The sequence below is a fragment of the Diuraphis noxia genome, unplaced genomic scaffold (genome assembly GCF_037042655.1).
Source record: "Diuraphis noxia isolate RWA-SAM2 unplaced genomic scaffold, SU_Dnox_SAM2 contig0004, whole genome shotgun sequence".
Taxonomy (NCBI): domain Eukaryota; kingdom Metazoa; phylum Arthropoda; class Insecta; order Hemiptera; family Aphididae; genus Diuraphis; species Diuraphis noxia.
The window spans coordinates 54,422,990-54,448,439 of NW_028301714.1; the positions used below are offsets into that span (position 1 = coordinate 54,422,990).

Consider the following 25,450-nt stretch of genomic DNA (forward strand, 5'->3'; position numbering starts at 1 on the left):
TGTATAAGATATTAAGATATTGTATCAATTAATAAATTATTTTAAACCATGATAATTATGTTTTTTAGTGGCGAATGAGAAGAATCGAATGATTCGAATATCGAATGCGTTGAACATTGAACAATACAGTTCAATGGTCCAATGGCGCCAATACTATATATATAATCCACCAATGTACATAAAATATATTATATACCACAGATATGTATAGTATAATAAACAATAAACATATTATACATTTATACATATCTGTGGTACAGTCGCCAGTCGGTACAGCGTACAGACTGTCAGAGTAATAAAGACTATATATTATATTATAATGGCTTGGAAGAAATACGTCTGAAGTTTGGGTTGGCAGCACTGTTCAAGTGTGGTACTACTGTGTGCCGCGCACGCGCAAAACACAAGTGGATACGTCATCGATCGACCGTCCAAGTCGTTTTGACATAGGGTGAAGTGGGACTGTGAGTCGACGAACAAGGAACAAGAGTCGTTCTTTCTTTCGTTAACAGGCGTCGACGTAACACTGTACTTGTCGTCGAGACGAATTAAATTGTCTATTGTTAACCTTTAGTTTCAACGACAATCCAACGTTCTCTATTATATTGTAAGTATTGAACGTTTCCATTCTCGAACGTTCATTTTAATTAAATTAATATCCTATTACATTTAATTTAGTTAATTTATAATGTTTGCTCAAGGATTGAGAGTCGTCAAGTCCGCCATATTGAATCCAATTCACGTGAAATCCATATCTAATCGTCAACAGTTGCTTACTGAAAAAATTACCGTAATGTAAGTTCAGTTTATAATTATTCTGTTACGTTATTTAATAGTCTTCAGTGTTTTCATGCGACATGAAATAGATTGTATAGGAATTACGCAATGTGAGGGGTAGTGTGAAAACAATGTGGTCTCCTGTCGGGTTCAGGGTTAATAATTCAGCTAATGTTTGTTTACTGTTTTGGTTTTACCAAAGTAGTTTACACATGGTTCATCATTTCTTACGTAGTTATTTTCGCAATCAGTGAATGTGGCCTTGAATAAAATTCACCATGTTGAATTGCGTGAGGTTAGGTCTGTTCTAACCTCAATTTTCATGAAGTAGATGAAATTCTACATGCTGACATGCCGTGTATGAGTTACGTTTGAATTCTTTTATCCTTTCTCGTAAACATTTTTTTATGTATATGAACAACTTTATTAAGCGTATCGTTTTCGCATGTATTATAAACGGTAGTACTACTAGTACTTAAATTTCATCAATATGGGCAATATGGCACGCTTTCTACGTCAAGTTTTACATTGTTTGATGTTATTGTGCTGCTATCTGGTGCTTGGCCCATTGACTCGTGGTAAATTTACCCGAAGTAAATCAATATCTAGGATAGTTGAATTGTCTTAGACACTTGTGCAAATTAAAATATTTATTAAAAAGTTTCAAACCTCTTGAATAATAATTGTGTATAATATATATATTAATAATTTAATGAAATACATTCCATTAAAGTCAGTACAAAATATGGATAACGCACTTGTTAATTGTTCTCTTGCATGTTTTTCAACATAATATCAGGTTGTGACCTACAAATCGTACTAACAATTTTCTCAGTGAATACCTACGTAACTTTTTTAATTTTAATTTGTTAAAAATAAGTACTATTTTATCATAAATTTTAATATGGCTAACACAATGTATTCAAAAACTGAATTCTAATAAATAATTTGATGTACCTACACTATTTGTAAAATTTTAACAGTACCTATATAGAAATATTGTATTAGGAACCTTTATCTTGTTTTCTTCATTATAGTTCTACTAAATTATTAACCCATTGATAACATGTGTAAGTGGGTGCTCATAGCCGAATCGTCATTGAGTTGTTGAAATTCAGTGAACATTTAATTTTAATGTACTCTGTCCGCAAGAGAACATACCCCTCAAGATGAAAACTAGTTGGTTTTGCACATCCTCCACCAAAATCCTTACAGATAGTGATTGTAGCAGTATCTGCAAACGCATGTTCTGTTCATCTTTGGTTGCACATCATTAATGATGTTAAACATAAATTTAACCATTATTTAAATATAAAATAGTATTATAACTTATTTTTAAACATAAAATAGTAATATAACTTATTTTTAAGTTTAAAATAGTAATATAACTTATTTTAAAATTTAAAATTTGGATAGTATTTAACCTAGTTAATTAAAATTTCTATTATGCCAATCGCTACTTATCTTTAAAATTAAATTTTGTTTTTTTTTTCAATTTTAATGAATTATATATTTTAGGTCTTATGCAAGGAATGGTACTGGTGGTGGAAGAAGTAATGGTTCTTATGGAGGCCAACGATCATCATATGGTGGTGGTGGTGGTGGTGGTCGTGGTGGGATGGGTGGTGCCAAGAAAAATCCAGGTGCCAATTTACAAGCCCCCAACTGGGACCGTGTCCAACTAAGACCATTTAAGAAAGAGTTCTATGTTCCTCATCCAACTATTGAAAGAAGGTAAAATATAGATTGAATTTTGAATTTTATGATATGTACTAACTCCAATTAAATTTTTTTTAGATCTTATGAAGAAGTTGATAAATATAGAACTGGAAAAGATATCACTGTAATGAGCTCAGACAGGAGCCCTGTTCCTTATCCAATTCAACATTTTAAAGAAGCAAATTTTCCCGACTACGTTATGACAGTTATTCGGTTAGATAGATTTTATCTCATCTTTTTTATTTTTCTAACTAATTCATTTTTTTATGCTTAAAGTAATGAAGGTTTTACTGAACCTACTCCTATTCAAGCACAAGGTTGGCCTATTGCAATGAGTGGCAAAAACATGGTTGGAGTCGCCCAAACTGGTTCTGGAAAAACTTTGGGTGTAAGTTTGACCTTTTTATTGCCTAATGTTAAGTTGATCAACACATTGAGTATCTTTTAAAATAATGTATGTATGTTTAGTATACATTGCCTGCTGTAGTACATATAAATAATCAAGAACCTTTGAAAAAAGGAGATGGCCCAATTGCTTTAGTTTTGGCTCCTACTAGAGAGTTAGCCCAGCAAATACAGAAAGTCGCTGGATTATTCAATCAGTCCACATATTTACGGTCAACATGTATTTATGGTGGTGCTCCTAAATCTCATCAGGTATTAATTACACTTGAAATGAGGTAATAAATTGATAACATTTTAATGTTCAATTTATTTATGCGTTCTATTTCTCAGTGTACTAATAATTGGTTGTTCTGTTTTTGTTCATTGCAGGCCGCCATTTTGAAATTCGGTTTTGCAGAAACGTTTTTTTATTACATAATGAAATAATAACGTAACCTTAATAACGCACAGTGTTTTTGGACCATGACTAATAAATATATATAAGTCGTGTTCATGCATTTGGAGGCGCTGCAAACCGAATTTAAACAATTAATGTATTAATTGGCGGCCATTTATTTTTCGGTTCAAGTAACCGATACATTTTCTTCCTATGAACTCTCATCCTTTATTCATTTCCTTAGACATCGGAAACTAAAATCGTCAGCATGTTACTTCTCGCAGCACTGAAACAACAGTAAGTTAAAGCTCATCAGTTTTGAACGAAGAGTTTTCAGTGCCCAGCGATGAATGCATTATGAAACTTTAAATTCCTTTCATAATCAATTTAAAATTAATTTTTGATTATTACCTGTTCTAAATTGTTAATTAAATTCATAGGCTAGAGATTTAATGAATGGTGTTGAGATTGTTATTGCTACACCAGGTCGTCTATTAGATTTCTTAGAATCTCGTGCAACCAATTTGCAACGTTGTACCTATTTAGTATTGGATGAAGCTGACCGTATGCTTGACATGGGTTTTGAACCTCAAATTAGAAAAATCATTCAACAAATTAGAGTAAGTTTGTATTATACTGTTTGTTGTAATTACCAAAATTTTTTATGTACAATAATTATTGTAGCCTGACCGACAAGTTTTGATGTGGTCAGCCACGTGGCCTAAGGAAGTTCAGAAATTAGCCAATGATTTCTTAAGCGATTACATTCAATTGAATGTTGGTTCATTAACATTATCTGCCAACCACAACATTTTACAAAACGTGGATGTGTGTCAAGAACATGAAAAAGAAGACAAATTAATGGATTTATTACAAGACATAGCTAATATGGAAGAAAATAAAACTATTATTTTCGCTGAAACCAAGAGGAAAGTGGATACAATAACACGTAAAATAACTAATATGGGGTAAGTTATAAATTGTTTTCTATGCTATTTATAAATAATTTTGATATTAAGGATAACTTATATAATGATGATTTAAAAAAAAAAACATACCATGTGGTGTTTAATTTGTCCTCTAAGAAGATCTGAATTTTTGTCCGTTATAATGATTTTTAGTTTTTATTTAAGCTACATTAATATAAGTTCTCTAATATATATACATGATGATTCTACTTAATAAACATTCTTTGTGTTGTTTAATTTGTCCTCTAAGAAGATCTGAATAAGTATAAGATAAATAAGTTCTGATGATTTTATGTGCTAAACTAGGTTGTCACATTTATTATATTAGGTTATGTTTTCTTATTTTAATAAATTGTATTTTAAATTATAGGGCAAGGGCTGTTGGAATTCATGGAGACAAATCACAATCTGAGCGTGACCATGTGTTGAAACGTATGTTCTGATGATAATATTAATCGATTTAAATTAATGTTGACTAATTTTTTAGAATTCAGAAATGGAAGAGCTAATATTTTGGTTGCTACTGATGTTGCTGCCAGAGGTTTAGGTAAAATGATTTTGCTCTTAAAGTTATGTTGCAATCTTTATATAACTCAATGTATTTTCAGATGTCGATGACGTTAAGTTTGTTATTAATTTTGATTATCCCAACAACTCTGAAGATTATATTCATAGAATAGGCAGAACTGGACGATCGTCACAAAAAGGTACCTCATATGCATTCTTCACCCATTCTAACAGCAAACAAGCCAAAGACCTTGTGGCTGTTTTAACTGAAGCCAACCAACGTATTGATCCCAAATTAGCTGCCATGGCTGCACGTTCTTTCCGTAAGTTTCCCTATTTTCTTTTAATGTGTTAAACACTAATTTTGAATTATTGTTACAGCAAGTGGTGGTAACAAATGGTATGGCGGCGGTGGCGGTGGTGGAAACAGATCTTGGGGAGGCGGAAGACCAGCTCACAGAAAATTTTAAGTTTTAACAGATTTCAGTGTGTATTTAAATGATCAATTTAGCAGGCTTGACTTCTGGTTGGATATGATTCTATTTGATTTGTGTTGTAAAGTATGATTGTTCATTCCTCCTTATTCCATCCGAACAATTTCATGAAATGTATTTTAGAGATTTGACGTTGGAATTAACTAATATTAAATGAGTTTTCTATTCATTTTTCTTTTTTTTTTTAATCCTTAAGCTAAAATACAGATTTTTGGTATTTCTGTAGTTATATAAATGATAGAGTATTTCTAACGTAAGTTAGTAAATAATTACATTAAGTAAATAACTTTGATTTAGGTTTCTTACTTTTATAAATTTAAATTCTTGAAGAGTATTAATATAATTAATTACATTTATAGTAAACTTATCAATTGTAATTTATATGATGTTATTAGCTTAGTGCTTTCCATCAATATTTTCAAATAATTTAAAGTTTTAACATAATATTTCTCATTGTAAGTGGAATTTTCAACAATAAATAGTATTTATGTTTTGTAACTACTAGTTTCTAAATTAAATTAGTTTCCTGAAGCTAAATATTCTGTATGATTAGTTCATCAATTTTTGATTATGTGTGGTGAAAATCTTAATTAAATATATGTTTTAATTATTTATATAAGGTTATTTTATTCTACCTTGAGTATTTCTTTATATTAGAAATTGAACAGTATTGTTTAATGTATCTTGTTTATGTCTAGTAAGGTAAGGCATTGGGGGTGCCTATTGTCGGAATTTGAGCATAGTTCATTCCTAGTTTTATTGATGAGAAATTAGGATTGTAATTCACAGGCTGTAGGCTATAAAGTTAGTTTTAAAATGTAAGCTCTTGAAATACTTGCATTTAACTTACCATAACTGTATCAAAAATACACCAACTTCCTAAATGAAAATGCTTGTTACTTACTGATTTCTGTTAAAGGTTGGATTCACTGTACATTATATTTATATGATCTAAACTGGAATATTAATTCCTTATGCATTCTATGGTAAATAGAAATCTAAAACTTATTTGCTGAAGTGTAATTAAACAATTGATAAAATACAATGTATTTAATCTCTGCTAGACATACTAACGTGTTTAAAGTTAAAAACAATCTATAATTTCCTTGATTATTAATATTGGTACTTATTCAAAGTTCATGAAAACTGTTCCATATTGTAGATTGTTTTGCCAATAACTTGATATTCCGAACTCTAATAAAGATGGATTCTCTAATTTATTGCAGTCATATTAACTACACATTTAAAAAAAATTCAGAAGTTTTTTGTGGCCTGCATTCTGTAGATAAGCAGTAATTACAACAACCACATTTTTAGGATTGTACAGGTTTATAGGTACATGATTTATACGACATTTGTATTTAATAATCAAATGATTAAATACAAATGATTTATTTATAATATTTGCTTAAGAGGACGTTTCACCCGCATGTGTTGTCTCCGTCTTACAAGTGCGTAACATTGCAAAAACTGTTTCGCGCGGGAAAGAACCGAGAATGATACAGTTATAACTAAGAAATGAAATTTTCATCACATAAAAAGGAGAATTTTGTCTGTGCAATATCGTTTTTATTTTTTCGATATCAGAACTACAAAAAAAGTTATTCGTGCTTAAAAAACGCAAAATTAATGTATTATAAAACAATAAGAATTTTTTTTGTATAAGTGATATCGAAAAAATAAAAACGATATTGCACAGAAAAAAATCTCCTTTTTATGTGGTGAAAATTTCGTTTCTTAGTTATAACTGTATCTTTCTCGGTTCTTTCCCGCGCAAAACAGTTTTTGCAATGTTACGCACTTGTAAGACGGAGACAACACATGCGGGTGAAACGTCCTCTTAATATCCTTTAAAATGATGGTAAATATAGAAATAATAGAAGAATATAAGATTTCTATTTTACGAGTACACCAATATAATCTTATAGTTAATAATAATATGAATAGATGATATATCATTTATGAAGCACTAACAAAATTATGTTTTTTTATTAACCTAACCTACCAAGTTCGACCGCCAAATAATGTAAAGTAACAAATTACCATTTATAATATATAATTGTGGGTGGTTAATAATAATGACTATCTGCGTCAGAGATAATAAATGTATTTCAGAAACATTTAACAGTTGCTTAACTTATTCTTTGCAATGGATAGAACAATAAATTATTGTTATTATTAAAAACATATTTTTAACTTTTGATCTCCCCCAATTTAAACTTCCTACCAGAACTTAGAACTTAGCTTCTCTAACACTTCCTAGAAACCTTACAAGATATCTTAATAGGAATTGGTGTCGCGACTTAAAAACTTTATAAATATTAAGAGGTGTCTTAAATGTATGATTTCCTCTTCATGTGTATATACATTGTCATTTGTCTGTAAATTATTAATATTACTTATTGTACATACTGTATAGATTGTAATTTTTAAATAAAGCCAATTATTTATTTAAAAAAACTTAGCATGTCTGATTGTCTACTAAGTTGAAGATTAAAGCAAATTTTCTGCTCTAAACGTGATGTCAGAAACAAAAAAAAGGAACGCACTATGCAGACCTTAATAAAACCATTACCTAAACCATATGATATACAGGTAAGCCATTCTATTGTTTATTGTAAAATCAATGATGAATCAATTGCAAATCATAATTTACCGACCAAAAGGAGTGTTGGGCGTTATGATAGAATTTTACGTTAGCAGTGGTAGCACTATATTACGCACCCTCCAATCAGTTTTATAGTTCAATGTTATTCTGTGGTTCAATGAAGATTGAAGGTGTTTAATGCGTTTGTTTTTTTCAATGGTTCTGTGCTGTTTCATGGGTGACCGTAGGAGAGCGCGTGTGATAGTCCCCAATTTCTTATCAGTATCCATTTTCATAAAAACCTACACCGACGGTGGCCGCGGTCTAGCGAGCGCCGATTCCGAGCACTAGCCACTGGTGCCTGTAAAGTAGTATTTGTTGTTTATACTTTTATAGTAGTAATAAATAATTGAAATACCGTTGTGCTGTGGAAGTCATTATAGTGCGTTTAGTTGTGTCATTATTATTGTGTCGATAATTTAATACTATTGATACTGAAAACGTCGGATTGATACCGACGTGAAGAACTATTCCTCAACGTTTTAGTTATTATGCCGAAAAGTTCGTTCATGAGACGACAATGAACATCATAGCGAATCACAATCGTTTCCGTCCGAAACGCTGAGTAGCCGTCCGTTAAGGTAGGTCGGTGGTTGTGGTCATTGCTGGGGTGTGTCTGGAGATCGCACGGACGATGCAACACAGTAGTGGCGTGATCGGCAAACCGGACACGGTCAGACCGGCCAAGCATAATGGTGGCAACATCGCTGGTATGTATGACCTGGAGCAGACGCTCGGCAAGGGTCACTTTGCCGTCGTTAAGATGGCCAGGCATGTGTTCACTGGTGAACAGGTAGCCGTCAAGGTGATCGACAAGAACAAGCTAGAAGAAGTTTCTCGTAATCATCTATACCAGGAGGTTAGTGCCATTGAGTTGTATCTTGTGTCATTCTTGCAATCGTGTATTTGTAGGTACATATTATTTTGTACGATTCCAATAGGGTGCATTGACGTCGATGTTGTTACCATCTAATGTCCGTAGAATGCCACTGTTTTAACCTATCCACTGTAGCAATGTGGTCAGGCTCACTACTTTTATGATTAACTTAATATTATAGAGTATGGGTACTTCATTATATTTTTGTTTTTGAACCAATTCTGTATTGGCTGTTATTCTATCAACATTTTATCTTATTTAATAGTTTTCTTGAGTAATTATTTTGTTGGTTGAACATTGTCGTAGAATTGTTATTGTAACTTGTTTTTAATTAGAAAATACAATTTTATACATTTATGTAAGTTGTGGAAATATAACCTTTATCAAATGTCAATGATATTTAGGATAAATGACTCCTTGGTAATTATTACTTATTTAAAATCTGATGGATGTATCATACATATGTAATTGATAATTTTAGTATTCTTTTGTATACAATTTATAGCATTATTTATATAAAATAATGTTCTTACTTATTGATTTCTATCATTTTTATTCGTGGTTGGTTGTGTGGATAGGGGTATTGCAATTTATTTTTTATCAATAATGAATTACTTGTTATAGGTGCCTATTGGGTAAAAATAATATTATTTTGCAATTATAATTGGTATTCATAGTTTTAGCATTAGATATTATTATTAACAAGTTTTCAAGAACTGTGTAGTTGATTATTGTACTAATTTATACAGATACTAGATAAGTTAGAAAAAAAAATATTTAAGTGTGTGAATATTGTTACCAAATGCTTTAGATATGATTCTTTTAATCTTGTTACAACTGCTATCTTTATTACATAAGCAGGTACTTTTAATTTTTAATAAGTATAAATTGAATGATAAATAATTATTTAATTATTAATGAATCTATTTATAAATACTAAAGAGTATATTTTTTAATCAATCTGAGTAGTTTTTTTTTTATTAGTATAAATATTATTAAGTAACTCGTCATTTATTCAAGTAACTAATTCAAAGGTTCAATTATATTTAATTTAATGGTATAAAACTATAAAATAGTAAATCAAAAGTAGTCTTGTATATACTCATAGCATTTTAGTATTGCTTATAATTCATAATAATTTATTTCAACAATTAATAGATGTTTTAATAGATAGTTAATTTAATAGTGTATATATTATAATTAAATGTTATATTCCAATTCAGTATAATTTATAATAATGGTAATTAAAATATAATTTCAGTATTATTAGACTGCCCATGGGGATGGTAAATAAAACTATCAATACATTTATTTTATATATTCAGTAGTTTTTATTTAAAAATTATCTTCTTTTAGATTTTATTGAAAGTCATACAAAATGTATATTTTATCAGAACAATTTATACATTATGAAAATAGGTATTTAATATCAATGGTCCTATAGGAGTCTACTGCATTAAATATTTTCTAATTATGTACCTAGTAATAGAAAAAAAAAATGACGATAGTATATAAATTTATGACATAATTTGTCTATTAATAATTATTTTTAGTTAACATTAAGAATTATTTTTTTACAGGTTCGTTGTATGAAACTAGTGCAACATCCTAATGTTGTGAGATTATATGAAGTGATTGATACACACAGTAAATTATATCTCATACTTGAGCTAGCTGACGGTGGAGATTTATATGATTACATTATGAGACATGAAGGAGGATTGTCTGAGCAATTGGCTTGTGAATATTTTGCACAGATTGTACGAGCAATATCATACTGTCACAAACTGCATGTGGTTCATAGAGATTTAAAACCTGAAAATGTTGTATTTTTTGAAAAACAAGGAATTGTGAAACTTACAGATTTTGGGTAAATGTGTTGCTTGTTTTATAATTACTGCATATTGTATATAGTTAAAATATTTTTAAATTAACAAAAACATTTCTTATAGTTTTAGCAATACATTTTGTCCAGGTCAAAAATTAGAAACGTCGTGTGGTTCGTTGGCTTATTCTGCTCCTGAAATTTTGATTGGAAATTCATATAATGCTACTGCTGTTGGTAAGAACAATATATTAGTTTTGTTATCTACTCAAAGTTTTTGTATTTTATTGTGGTTTCTTATACCTGAAGTTCAACATAACATAAGAATTGCTAGATTTTTCTTTAAAATGTAAGGGTTTTAAGTGTCACTAATGGGTGATTGCATCTAAATTTTATTCTCTTCATATTGGATATTATATTATTGTAGTAAAATGTGTAATATTTAAGACTAGATTTTATAAAATACTATTATATTAAAATAATATAATGTAAGTATTTGTTGTAAAAATGGAGTGGGGTGTCAATTAAAATTCAAAATATTTGAACAGCGAAAATAATGATTTTTAAAAGTAAGAAAATCTATTCAATATATTTTTTCCTTAACTTATTAAGTATATAAAAAAAATTACCATCATAATAATATATAATAAAATTAACCGCTCACCAAAATCATAAAATTAAATTTAAATTTTATGTGAAAAATAATAGACTACCCTTTAGATGCATATGTAGTCTAGTTAAACTCTATTTTTGTAGTCATTTCCTATTTTTTAAACTTATTCCAACTAACATTTGCATTTTATGGAATATTATTTGAATAGACTATGCATATAGAGAACCTTAGTTTGAAAAAATGAAGGAGGTGTTTTCATAGGTGTGTTTACAGGGTATCTGGTCACTTCCCCGTCACATGTTTCCCCATATTCACTTCCCCGTCACATGTTTCCCCATATTCACTTCCCCGCATAGGCGCCGCCAGGAATTTTGTCAGGGGGGGAGGGGGGTAAATCATGCATAGTATACTTTGATTTCTAAATAATGTTTAAATTATTTTAGTTAAATACGTAGAAATTTTTTTTCAAATTATATGACGATACAAAGTTATTTTTGTTTTTTTGTCGATACAAAGTTTTTAATAGATAATTATGCAAAAAAATCTTTTCAATACCATAACAAATTTTTTTGAAGCCAGGGGGGTGCTATTGCACCCCCCTCGCGGCGCCGTTGCTTCCCCATCAAATATGTTTCCCTGTACACCATTTTCCCGTCCATATTGTATTTATAATATTTAGTAAGAATAATATAATTAATTTAAAAAAACACAAAACAAGCATTTTATTGTTCTGTTTTTTTTTTAATTCTGTAATATTCAATCTATATCTATATCTATTAATAATATGTGTAATGTAATTAATTTAAAAAAATACAAAAAGTTTCCTTGAAATATTTTAATGTTGTAGTTCTAAGTTATAAGCGATTCAAATTAAGTACTCATCTAGATCGCATTTATTATATGCAGTCACAATATTTTCTATACGCCTAGCAACTCTTGATATTTTTTCTTTTTAGCTGGAGGTTCCTATCCAGCAATAAATTGATTAATTTTAACTTCAGTTAAATGTTGTTCATTTTAAGAACCTCAATAAGTCACCATATAGTAGGATGAGACGCAGAATAGAATATGGACGGAGAAATGTAATATGGGGAAATATCTTACAGGGAAACGTGTGACGGGGAAATGTCAATGAATCATCTGCAGTGGCAGCCTCTAGGGTGCCTGGGGGCACCTGCAATTTTTTAAAGGCGCCTGTCATCCAAGTTTTAAACCTGGTGGTTCACAACTTTTATTTAGAAAAATATGTCATAATGCCACAAAATTAGGATAATATAGTAAGATGAGGACTAATAATATATCAGGAGTTTGGAACAATAAGTTTCAACATTTGATTAGATTTAAACATCCAATATATATATATATATATATATTGAAGCTCTACAGATGATGAACTCCATTACTCCATAACCTCAATGGAGATTTAAAAACTAAACATTGATATTCAAATAAATTGTAAAATTAAGAGGGCGCAACACCCTTATTTGTTGTCTCAGTCTTACAAACGCGTAACATAGCAAATTTAAGCTCAGCAGTTCACTTTTTACTCTGTTAGCTTAAAAATTATAGCGAATAAGCCTATCATGAATCATGATGGAAATAACATTGTCTGTGTTTTGTTGAAAGTATTTTTTTGATAATTCAGTTTTTAAGTAAGTTATGAGCATTTTTATGTTTTTATTTATTATACGCGCATAACTCACTTAATAACTGAATTATTGTAAAAATACTTCCGACTAAACACAGAAATGTTCTTACCATCAAGTTTCATAATAGGTCTATTCACTCTAATTTTAAAACGTGAACTGCTGAGCATACATTTTCTGTTAAGCGTTTGTAAGATTGAGACAACAAATATGGGTGTGGCGTCTTCTTAAATCAAATGAAGATAGGCTTAAACATAATGTAAAACATACAGTACAAAAAAAAATTCTGAAATTATTAGTTTTTTAATACATATCGTATGTAATCAAACATTAAATATGATATTTTCATTATCTTTTACTTATATAATTATATTTATATTAGCTAATATTTAGAAGATTTTTTATCTTTTACTTTTATTAGAATAAACTTTTGAATAATAAGATTATATGCTGATTACCTATTCAGTATTTATAAAATTTATACGCTGTGTTAAATGTCTCAGGTCTATGATGTAAAGAAAGAAAAATGTTCCTACAAAAAGAAGACTTGTTCTTTGAATTTTGATATATGCATTTTATAATATTATAAAAAATATATATTATGTGTTTTACAATGTCCTTCTTATTATTAAACACATTAGGCATTTATATAATTTATATTTATGATATAAAAATTTTTGATATATCCACTAGTTACTAGAAACAGGTATAGGTAGTTGCACATAATAATATATTTTGTTAATTATCTAATTATATTATATTATGTAATCTGGTCTGTATAGGTGAATAATATTCCTGGAATTAAATTTAAAGGTACTGAAAATACTGTAAAGTATTGATTGTAAATAGATAACACAGACTTTTTTTAAACTATATAAATATAAAGGCTCCCCCCCCCCCAAAAAAAAAAAAAATACATTGATTAGCTATCATTTTAATAGTCACTTAAAATAATATAAGTAGAGTGCGCAGATTTGTATGCACTAAAACGTATCAAAATATGACATAATATACAGTCAAAATCATAACAATATACAACATAAATGCAAGAGAAAATAATTTTAAATGAGTAGTATGGTAAAAAAGTGCTCAATTTTTATTTTATGATAATTATTATTAGTTTATAAATTGATTAAAATAGTTGAAAAAAATTTAAACAACTTATAATCATGAATTATCTACATGAATTTGTTTTTATTTTTATTACTTTTTACAGCCTATAATTTTTTTTAGATTTTCTACTTGACAAAAGATTATTATAAACCTTTTTTTTTTAAATTTTCTCATTGATCTGTAGGAACTATTAAATATACAGTAATATGAAAAAAAAAAATGTACCAATGCCTAAAAATCCATGCTCTAACTAAAGATTATACTATAAATATTAATGTTTTGTTTATAATAAATTGTGTTTTAGATATCTGGTCATTAGGAGTTATTTTGTACATGTTGGTATGTGGTGAAGCACCATTTCATTCAGCTAATGACAGTGAAACTTTAACAATGATTATGGACTGTAAGTACAAAGTGTCCAGTCATGTTTCAGAAGAATGTAAAACACTTATTGGTCGCATGCTTGTGCGAAATCCTGAGAAACGAGCTAATCTTGACGAGATTACTGCAGATGTTTGGTTGAAAGATGTCAAAGTGATAAATGATGACGAGAGTCCGTTGGTGTCTAAACAATTAATTAACGATGATGACCATGCATTAATTATTCAAAAAATGATTAGTGGAAAAATTGCAACAAAAGAACAAATTGTGGAGTAAGCTGGCATACTTATATTTTTTCTTTATTTGTTATATTAAATATGTATATAATGTAAAAGTATTACTTATGTTATTATTTTAGGGCTCTAGATAAAAACGAGTATAATCATATTACGGCTACTTATTATTTACTTGCAGAAAGAAAATTGAAGTCTGCTACACCAAAAAAATCTCAAAATTGCAAAATGTAGGTGTTTTATATTACCTTAATATTTTTCTCATTTGTTTTTAATATTTTTTTTATTCTTCTAGTGATCCGAATATTTCTCAGTTAAAATTAGATGATAATAATTCTAATCAAAATAATGCTACCATGGTAGTCAATGTTGCGCCTAAATCTGCTACATTAGCATCATTACATTCTGATCGTCCTAAAGTAATAAGACAAATTAATCTGTTTATGAACTATCTTTGATTGATTGTTGATTTTACAGAGAACACGAAAGTGTAGTGTTGTAGTTGAAGAAGAAGATGAAAAGGAAAATGAGGAAGATGATGATGATAATAGTTCATTAAATCGAAGGGGCTCTCGGTCGGAAGGAAAATTGAATACAATAGCTTCTGAACTAAGAACAAAAAAACTTTCGATTACTGAAATTCACGAAACGACTTCAACATCTGTTTCTGTTGCATCTAACAAAACCCCACCACCCTTTGTGTCTTCTCACAGTTCACCACAGCTACTTCTTGATGATAAGCAAAATAGAATTAGCAATTATATAACATATGAACAAAGACGGAGCAAAATGCATAAAAACCGTACAGCATCCTGTAGCAGTTCTGAAACTAGTGATGATGATACTGATGGGCGTAAAAAGCGAGGCAGTAGTAGGTCTTTGGCTTCATTTAAGGGTAATGATAAGGATCCTGATAACGATGGAATGGGAAATGCTGGTGGGCAAGGGACAGAGCCATCACAAGACCATAATACCGATGACCAAAAAAGAGATGAAAATAGTGGAAATAAAACAGAAAGACCAAGTGGAAGTGCTGCGGGCAGACGACGATGTATAAGTGCCAATGTCAGAAGTCGTAGGGGTAGATCAGCTGAAACTAGATTAAGAGAGAGTCATAGTTTGAATCGTATAACTGAAGTTCAAGAATCTGAAGTAAACACCCCCAGTTCAACTGCTAACTGCGATAATTTTGAATTCACCAACAAAAGTTGTCATGTGAGAAAAGCATTAATTTTTAATAAATATCAGCTCCAATAAATGTTGATTCAAATAAATTACCTGTGTTGTATTTATTTTAGGTGTCTGTAGAAAACACTGTTGCTGATAAAAACCCTGCAACCATATCAACAACTTTACCACAATATAAAAAACACCAGACGTCCAAACGTATCTCTTTGTTTAGTAAGTATTTGAATTTACAAAAAAAATTGTGTTCACAAATTCTGTTTAGCAAGAAGAACACTGATAATCGTTTATATAAGGCAAAATCGTGTTCAGAAATGGCTAACTCCAAAATTGCCATAAGAGAAGTAAGTGCAGACAGGTGTTGATCCCTTTGGCTCCACACAACAATGAATTATTTAGTCAAGGTGTATTCAACAAACAATTCCTTTTTATCATTGAATTTCCACAAGAAATTATTCCTAAATTTTTACGGCTCCTATTATGACTTTGAACACAATATTCCCTGAAAACTAATCTATCACTCACTAAATATATTTTCTATTATACTTATTGACTTGTTTTAGCATAGAAGTATTTTTTTTTTTTAAGAAAATTAAATTTGTTAATTTTTAACCAAAGTTAATTTTTACACACATATATTTTTATACATGAGACTTGCTTAAATGTGCAGTACAATTATTAAGACGCACATCAAACTATTTGTTTTTGTTTAAGTTTTTAGTCAATACCAAATTGTTATTATTTTTGATTGTATAATATATTAAATTTATTGGTTAAAAGGAAAAACAATAACATTTTACTAGATAATTAATGAAATCGACTAGTCAATTTTACCCTCAATAAAGGTCACAAAGAAATCAATTTGTTTTATATATATATTATTTTGTTTAAATTGTTGTTTAATTATTATTTTTATTTTTGATTAATATTTAAAATTAAAATATTTAATAATTAATATCTCTATAGTTGAATTTTATGTACAAGTAGATAATATTTATCAACGTATTTTTTTGATAACCACAAAACACTATTGTTACTGTTTATTGATTGTGAATTAAATTAAAACACTTAACAGTAAACATAAATATTTATTGTTTAAAATTTTACTTGTAGATTACCGTCTATAAGGACCAATATAATACTTTTTCTTTTTACCATGGGCATGAATGTTAGAAAAATAGTGCCATACATATATTATATACATTAATAATTATACTTACATAATTAATAATTTTATTACTGTTTAACATGATAATTTTGTCTATACCAAAAACTATAAGTTATTATAAACACTAAACAAAGTATAAGTGTGCAATATATTTACTATGTATATTTTAGCTATTTGAAGTACATTGAAGGTTGACAATCGAAGATTATAACTTGTTTTCTGTTATGAACTACCATAAATTGATTTGAATTTTTGTTTTTAATTTGATAAACATTTGTATCTTATTAAAATATTTACTTTATTTTTATTTGTCGCCTTGTTTATTTTTTGTATTATTATTATAGTAATTACTTTTATTTATAACATAGTATATTTTTTTGTGTATGTAGACTCATAATATTATGTTTGATGCAAGCTACAAATATTGTTTATGTTTCAACGAAATTGAACTGGTTGTGATTATTATGGAATTAGAATATAATATGAATATTAAAAAACTTGTTTCCATTCGTTCTTGTTTAATATTTTTATTTTATCTAAAAATCCTAATGTTTATAGTATATATATACATACTCCTTATACTCTGTAGTAAATATATATGATAAATTACTTAATTTAATTCAATTAACATTTTGATAATAACAATGATTATATTTACTTGGATAAATGTAATGCATTCTATGGCTATTCTCCTTAGTATGACTGTTTATTTTTATAAATCATTGATCACTTAATTCTAACACTAAAACAGCAATGATTTTAAGTTATGTAAAAAATTTGAATTAAATTAATATACAAGTCAATTATTTCAATTTCACCTATTTTATAATACAAGGTTTAAAATAAGATGAAAAACCCATTGATAAATGCTGTTCTACTTAAAACATTGACTAGATTTCTACAAACAGCTGTGTTCAGTACCAATAAGGGTCATGTGCTAATCGGTAATGTATTTTGATGAGGCATCTATATAATTAACTACAGTCGAGTTGCAATAACTCGAAGTTGAAGGAGGATAAAAATTTGTTTTGATATATTTTACTACTAATTAAAAGGGGAAGAATTTTCTCAGGGAATAAGAAAAAATTTGAGTTATCAATTTTTTAGTTATTGCGACTTGACTGTATTATAAAAATGTTTTTAAATCAAAACATAGGCGGAGGAACTGGATTTATTGGCAGAAACTTGCAAGAATTTCTGTTGAAAGAAAAATACAAAGTTACAGTAATATCTAGAATCAAGACTGGAGAAGAACACATAATAAATTGGGTAATATTGTATTATTTCCTAGCTATATATTTTTTAAGTATGTGTTTTGCGTATTTTTAGGCTGATTTAATAACCAATGGTGTTCCCAATAATGTCACTGCTGTGGTCAACTTGACCGGTGAGCCCATCATGGTTCCTTTCAAAGATTTTGGAAATAACTTTAAAAAAAAAATTTGGATTAGTAGAGTTGGATCTACAATGTTACTTACTGATATCATAAATTCTGCCCAATGCAAACCTAATGTGTTCATTACCATTACTAGTACTGGTACTGTGAATGTTGTATAAACTAAAATTATTATAATAATTAAAATTTACAAACAGATATATATCCATCAGATGGAGAAGTCCATACCGAAAAATTTATTCCTACAGACCAGATGATAGACAGTAATTTCTTTACTAGATTAGGAACAGATTGGGAGCAAGCTTCAAAGTATTTTCCCTTTCGTAAAGTATCGATTAGAACAGGTATGCACATAATATGTATTAATATCAAGTATTAAATAATGACATTCTAGCGCAAAATGCACAATATTAAGCATATTAATAGTGTTGTTTCAGTTCTTACCAATCAAATTTATTCACTGTATTTTTGTGTTAATTAGGAAGCGTACTTGGTTATAGGGGTGGATTTCTCAATTGCTTGAAATATCCAACTGCTATAGGTTTAGGGGTTCAAATAGGAGATGGATGTCAGTACCAGCCTTGGATACACATCTGTGACTTATTGAATATCATATTATTTTCAATACAGAATGAAGAAATAAGTGGAATATTGAACGGTGTATCACCAAAGGTAATAATTCTTTTTTAATGACTAGGTACAGTACACCTATATAGATAATAGAAGAACAGTTGAGCTATTATGTTAATGTCATAATACTTAAAAAATCAAAATTTTTCAAGTATGTAGAATTTTCCTTAAGGTATGCTTATGCAGCCATTCAAATGTTACACAAAAAAGTATCAAGTTTGACTTGGGGGAGAAGGGGGTTTAGTTGTATAATTGATTAAATTAATATTATTGTATTATAACAAATTGTAGGGTATAACTAATGGAGAACTAACTACTACTTACACACTTATGTTAAAAAAGTCACCAGTGATGATGAACATACCTATAACGTTATTAAAGATAGTATTTGGAGAAGAAAGAACAAAATTAATGTTGGAAGGAAGAAAAGTATTACCAATAAGAACTTTGAATTATGGATTTGAATATCAATACGGTGATATCAATGATGCTCTAAAAAATTTATTAGGTCAGTAAAATAAAAATTTTTTTTAAGAAACTTACCATGTTAAATGTGTAAAACAGAACCATAATATTTTAGTAAATATTATTAAGAATATATTTTCCCAAATTTGTTGACAAACTAAAATATTTCTTTGAACTTTAATTGTTGATCAATATTTAAATAGAATTAAATGTTAGTATTAACTTTTTTTTTCAATTATACATCATTAATTGATTATTCAACTTAAGCATTAAACTAATTTATTATTACTATATGCGTGTGCAAATTGTTGATATGACATAATTAAATACATTCAATCAACACTAAAACACCATATTTATACAAGGTACAAATGGTTAATTCTGTCAATTTAACATAAATATACACTTAGTACAAGTATAATAATTAGACGGGTTAAATTAGGGATAGCAAAACCATTTACAAGTGTGTAAATTGATTGATTTGGAAGATTGCTTTTTAAAAAAAGAGCATTAAACTACATCTACAATAATTAACCTCAATTTTTATCTGTTTTCCCAAACGTAATATTCATGTAAATATAGGTACTGACAAATTGATTTTATGAAATATTTGTTAGTGAAACTAGATTGACTTAAAAATATTTTTATATTAACTCAAAAATAAGACTACTCGGCGATTAATAAAAACTTATAATCACATCAGTCCACCTCATTAGTTAACCTATAAATTTAGGACATTTATGAACTGAAGTTAGAAATATTAACAATAAAAAACAATTGGTTGATACGGTAAATAGAGTGTTTATTACTGTTTAGATGATTCAATATAAAAGTTACAATATCGTTAAATGTTTACCAAAACATGACAATATGTCTGGAGCAGGCCACGAGGTTTATTTGGACCTTGCACGCATCTTCCTCCTCTTGCGCTTCAACCTACGCATACGCTTCTTACGCCACTTAGCCCTCATAGTTGGGCTAACGACAAATCTATAAACATAAACAAAGGGAGGTATTAAGATTCATTCGAAATACACTAACACGTGTGAAGGGCCGAGTAACCTACAAAAACAGATTTTCGAAAAATTATGTTGTTAATGGGAAACGAGTAAATAAATTAGTTAATTTAAATATTACATGATCAATGGTAACCGATAATGGAATGCAAAGTTGAGAAAAACATAAAATAAAACATTCAGATACTTACCAAAGGTGAGAAAATTTGGAGCGGAACGGCAAGTTCCACTAGATTCAGGAACAAATTTGTTTGTGAACGATGTGACGATGACGCCGTGGAACGAGCCTGAAAAATTTCTCTCGATAGCAGTGCCGCCAACCGTTTAATGGTGATTTAAGGTTTTCCTTGATGAAACGTAGACCTGGAAGGAAAATTCAAAAGTGTATTATCCAAGAAAGAATCATTGCGAACAATCTGGTGGTTAAGGTACGTTGGCAGCACTACACTGGTCTGAATTTTTTTTCCGAAATTCGTGGATAATAACCACCATAGAAAAGAGATTAAATAGAAAGGCGACTCCCGTGAAACGTTTTGATACTAAGTTCGATACTAGCGCTCCCGACGGTTGTCTTAATTACTAAACAATCGATTGTCAACCATCGATATTACTGATAGAATATCGATATTTATACTATTGTATCGATATAATTGCTATCGAAATTATTTTAAAAATTAAGAATAAAATTTTCAAATATTCTAAATAAAATAAAATAATATACTCAATTCATTATGTCAATAAATATTTATTAAGTCATAAAACATAAAATGTATACAATTATTTACATAGTACAAACATAATTTTTGTCATAAAATATTAGAATATATACAATTATTTACAAAGTACAAACATAATTTTTGTCAGGGTTATAGATTTATACATAATAATATCTACGTAAATATTTAATTAAAAACATCAAAATATTAGTTCAAAATACAACTAATTATTTACTATTTTTTTACATTGTGTCATTGTTATCATAAAATACAATTAATTTAATACAGAGGTATTTGCTAAAGGTAAATTAATGCAATAATTTTGTCTATACATAATTAACATTTTGCCGTAACAAAACCCTTTTTTTTTTTGAATATTTATCATGATAAGAAATAGCAGCAAGTTTTATAGGATCAGAAGTGCAGTTGTTTTTTTCTCCTTTACTCAAAATACGATTTATATGGTTTACATAGGAATAAATTAATAGTTTACAAGCTGTTTTGAGAAAAATTTTAAATAAATCATGTTCACTGCAAACTAAATTTTGGATAGGCACATTCTGAGAAACAAATGAATACAATTCACCAAATGCATTATTTTTATATACATACTTATGGAAATTAGAATTAAACAGATTTATTATCAAACTGTACACATCTATTGTTTCTTTATCCGGGTAAAATAAGTGACATTGTGAATATTGGCGTTCTTGAATTAAAAAATGTTCATCCAAAGGATAAGTAGCACAAAGTTTTGAAATGCAGGTAGAACAATTTTTAGTCAATTGCTTTACTTTTTTAATAATCCACCCACTAACATAAGCTCTACTGCCAGAGGTTATAATATTATCGTTATTGGGTGGCATTGACACTAAAGTAGTTTGTAATTGGTCATTACAATCAGCTTCTTCAACAACAGATTCAATTGGTATTTCATTGAATAAAAATTCTTTTAAATTATCTAAGACTCCATCGCAGTCGTCGTCTTCACAGTTTGCACCAACGGAATGATTAGATGTAAAATTATTAATAACAAGAGCTTTAAAAGAAGAAATGAAGTTCGCAGGGGTTGGGTTAATATTTCGTATTCCATGACTTCTTATTGAACCAAAAAAGTTTTCAATAGGGTCCTGGTTGAAATTTCTAAGTAAAACATACTTGAAACCATCTTTCAATAGTCTTTTACAAATTAACTGCATTCCTTTAATAGTTCTTGTCCAATTTGAAACTGATGGAATTGATTTATTTGTTTCATACTTCATGGTACTTAGGACATCAAGACATTTTGGCCAAAACTTCCAATGAGGTGAATTTAATGTTACTGCACTACTAAGCTCTTTACCTGGGCTAGGCTTGATCACATTTCCGTTGGCACTGTCAAAAAGGTTGTCAATAAATAGGCATAATTGGCCAGTATCTTCTGCCCCAGAGTCAATGCCTTTGTATTCTATAACAATTAATAAAAACTATAAGTACTGTATAAAATGAAAAATAACATTAATTGTTCAAGCAATAACATAAGTTGAAAATAATATTGTTTCATGTTTTTAAATGGTTTGTTACAAATATATATATAGCTTACCAGTGAAGTTAGAGTTGTTTGTCATTATGGCCATTCTCTTCATGATTGCTCCAACACGCTGACTGAAGACTTGGGCTGCAATTGATACCTTCATTTTTTTAATTTTTATACTTGATTTCAACCGTTTGATTAAAACTGATGTCAAGTATTGGCTATATGCACCCAATACGTAGATATCTTATTATCTTAAGTTATAGGAATAACTAAGAAGTAAGAACATTTAGGCTGACAAAACATATATCACTATAGAACATATAAACAAAAAAACAAATATTACAAAATATTGAAAATTTCAACATATTATATAAACTTAAAATAATATATTTACCTGGTAAATTCAGAGTTGGCAATGAATTAGTAATCAACTTTTTAAATCCAGGACTTTTACAAGTTTCTTCAAAATGCTTATCACACATAACAAAAGATTTATAAACTATGTCAATTGGTTTATTTAATAATTTGTTATTTCCTGATCTCTTCACCCAAGCGTCAAATGTGTTTTTTTCTTTTGGAAACCTATGACGAAGAACAGTTTTGTCAGTGTATTTGGTGTCACAACCAATCACAACACAACTATTTGACGGCATGGCGAAACAGTAACAATTATTCACCAAAACTATTAATTTAACAATTAAAAACAAAAGCAAGTTAAATTGAAAATCGTTAAAACGGAACAGTTTTGAAAAATTAGTAAAACCGTTATGGCGTTGCGTTATGTGGTTATGTCGATACTCGATGACGCGTCACTAGATGTAAACAAAATTACTGCCGAGTGCTGGAACGGCAAAAACAGAGTGACCCGTCACGCAAATATTTATAATTGTACGCGACATATATTACGTTGGTATGGCGCGTGTCTTAAAAGTGTATATCAGACCCACCGTATAGAGTTATACCCCCCTGATAACCACGGTTTAAGCACAGAACAATAGTTTAAGATAGATCCTTAACCGTGATAATAACTTACAATTAATGAATTTATAGTTTATAGAAATATAGAAGGGCCCGCGTAAAAATAAAGATAATCCGTATTCCGTAGTCCCGTACTATTTTAGTATTCAGTATTCAGGAATCAAGACAGAATTTATCAAGGACTAGCTTTGATGAATGAATGATAAGTCGTGGAAATTATCCTTTAAAGTTTAAATGAATATAATATAAATGGGGACACAATTTTTCGGAATTAATTTCTCAAGAAAATTGTATAAGTACTTGGTATACTTGTGGTTGCCCTGTTTAAGGTTGTGTGTTGCCCTGTTTAAGGTTGTGTGTTGCATAGCAATTAGTGGTAATCGGTCAAAAAGTCCATTTTGAAAAAAAATGAACAAAAAGTCAGGATTCATTTTTATTAATGTCAGACAAAAAGTCCGAAAATATAATTAAAATATTTTATTACATTTTCATCTATAATTATTTATAATATAGAACATAGGTATTTCAAACTACACAAAAAAATAGGTAATTCAATGCCTACAATAATAATAATAATTTTAAATAATTCAATACAAATATCGACCACAAATTACTCAAGTCAAAATAAACATGTACAAAATTGTCAATATTACCTACATTTAATAGAAACTACGTTTTCTTAAACAGTGTTCTATACGAGCAAGTCGAGGGATATTTTCGTTTTTTTTGCCAGAGCACATCACAGTCAGCGAGTGGCCTGCAGTGGCCACGCAAGCATCATTGTAAATTGTTTACGCAATTTCTTTACGTTAGTGACTACCTAGTGTCACTGGCGTAGTGGCGTACTTCAAAATACTGTCCCGATTCTCACGGTTCTGTGTAGCCGTGTGAGGACGGTTTCGATAAAAATATCTGTGTCTAGATTTTCAAAGGGTGAGTTACAAACCAGTTAATACAGATACAGTAAATTCAATTCAGCAAAGAGAGCAAAGTTTATATTAATTATACTAATCGGATACAACCCATCAACAGTTGTATAATATTCTACAAGATTAACATGACATTTAACAGGGTTAACTTTGGACAATGAGTTTAAACATTTCTAAATGTCATACCATAACATACAGAACCCAATAACACTTAGTTATGTTATAAATAACAATAAACTTGATTCTATTTTATCTGCTAAAGACATAATATGATATATGATCATAAATTATTAAAAATTTCTTTTAAAGAATTTGAAAACTCAGATTGGTTTTGTGAATTGTACTCAAATCAATGTCCAAGTATCTAAGATAAATTCTTATAAACATAATTAATATCTGTTCATAAGTTTTTTACATTAATTTGTTGTATTTTATTAATTATTAAATATCACATTGATTCTTTGATTTTTAAATTTCACTCATTTAGTATTGAGGAAATATAAGCATCAAGAATTATTTAAAAAATTATGTTATAGTGACGACTCACGTTTTTAATTCTAGTTAATAAGTTTTGAGGAAATAACAACGTCATCAATTTATTGTTAAAACTATTTTTTATATTAAATAGAAAACAACTCAAGTTGGATAAAACTTTAAATCTGTTAAAATAAATAAGAAAATTATCTACATGTATATCAATTTTAAATAATAACAGTAATTATTTTTTTTAAATAACTTATATTTAAAGTTCAAACAATTTTTGTATAGTTTTTGACTAATTAAAAATTGATTTGTTCAACTTTAAGCAACTAATATAAAAGACTAAAGAGTTCACTAAAGCGTTTACAATAATTCCACTCATTAATTTTG

The 25,450-nt window shown here is 28.8% G+C and overlaps 3 protein-coding genes and 1 long non-coding RNA gene across 5 annotated transcripts; 3 read left to right on the forward strand and 1 right to left on the reverse strand.

Annotated features, from left to right (window-relative positions):
* The first annotated feature begins 447 nt into the window (after positions 1-447).
* LOC107173347 (ATP-dependent RNA helicase p62-like) lies at positions 448-5,415 on the forward strand. Of its 2 annotated transcripts, none has more exons than XM_015523857.2 (12): positions 448-607; positions 702-795; positions 2,296-2,511; positions 2,575-2,709; positions 2,773-2,884; positions 2,965-3,153; positions 3,718-3,897; positions 3,962-4,245; positions 4,616-4,677; positions 4,733-4,792; positions 4,854-5,075; positions 5,134-5,415. In XM_015523857.2, coding segments are annotated over exons 2-12 (1,551 nt in total). In that variant the 5' UTR covers positions 448-607; positions 702-793; the 3' UTR covers positions 5,223-5,415. The 2 variants fall into 2 exon arrangements, with proteins under 2 accessions (XP_015379343.2, XP_015379342.2); XM_015523856.2 differs by having other exon boundaries at positions 457-607; positions 679-795.
* Positions 5,416-7,971: 2,556 nt separating this feature from the next.
* Positions 7,972-17,241, forward strand: Snrk (SNF related kinase). Its single transcript, XM_015523876.2, has 8 exons — positions 7,972-8,752; positions 10,351-10,640; positions 10,723-10,832; positions 14,272-14,620; positions 14,707-14,811; positions 14,877-15,000; positions 15,059-15,796; positions 15,880-17,241. The coding sequence occupies exons 1-8, from the start codon at positions 8,528-8,530 to the stop codon at positions 16,129-16,131; spliced, it is 2,193 nt and encodes a 730-aa protein (XP_015379362.2). The 5' UTR covers positions 7,972-8,527; the 3' UTR covers positions 16,132-17,241.
* Positions 17,242-17,737: 496 nt separating this feature from the next.
* LOC107172601 (epimerase family protein SDR39U1-like) lies at positions 17,738-19,606 on the forward strand. The gene is made up of 6 exons (XM_089227620.1): positions 17,738-17,878; positions 18,091-18,203; positions 18,264-18,471; positions 18,528-18,674; positions 18,812-19,002; positions 19,252-19,606. Exons 1-6 carry the CDS (start codon positions 17,782-17,784, stop codon positions 19,474-19,476), a joined length of 981 nt encoding a protein of 326 aa, XP_089083746.1. The 5' UTR covers positions 17,738-17,781; the 3' UTR covers positions 19,477-19,606.
* Positions 19,607-20,206: 600 nt separating this feature from the next.
* Positions 20,207-20,969, reverse strand: LOC107173336 (uncharacterized). Its single transcript, XR_001506364.2, has 2 exons — positions 20,633-20,969; positions 20,207-20,415 (listed from the first exon to the last, which is right to left on the reverse strand). It is a non-coding gene; the product is annotated as an uncharacterized LOC107173336 (long non-coding RNA).
* Between the last annotated feature and the right edge of the window lie 4,481 nt (positions 20,970-25,450).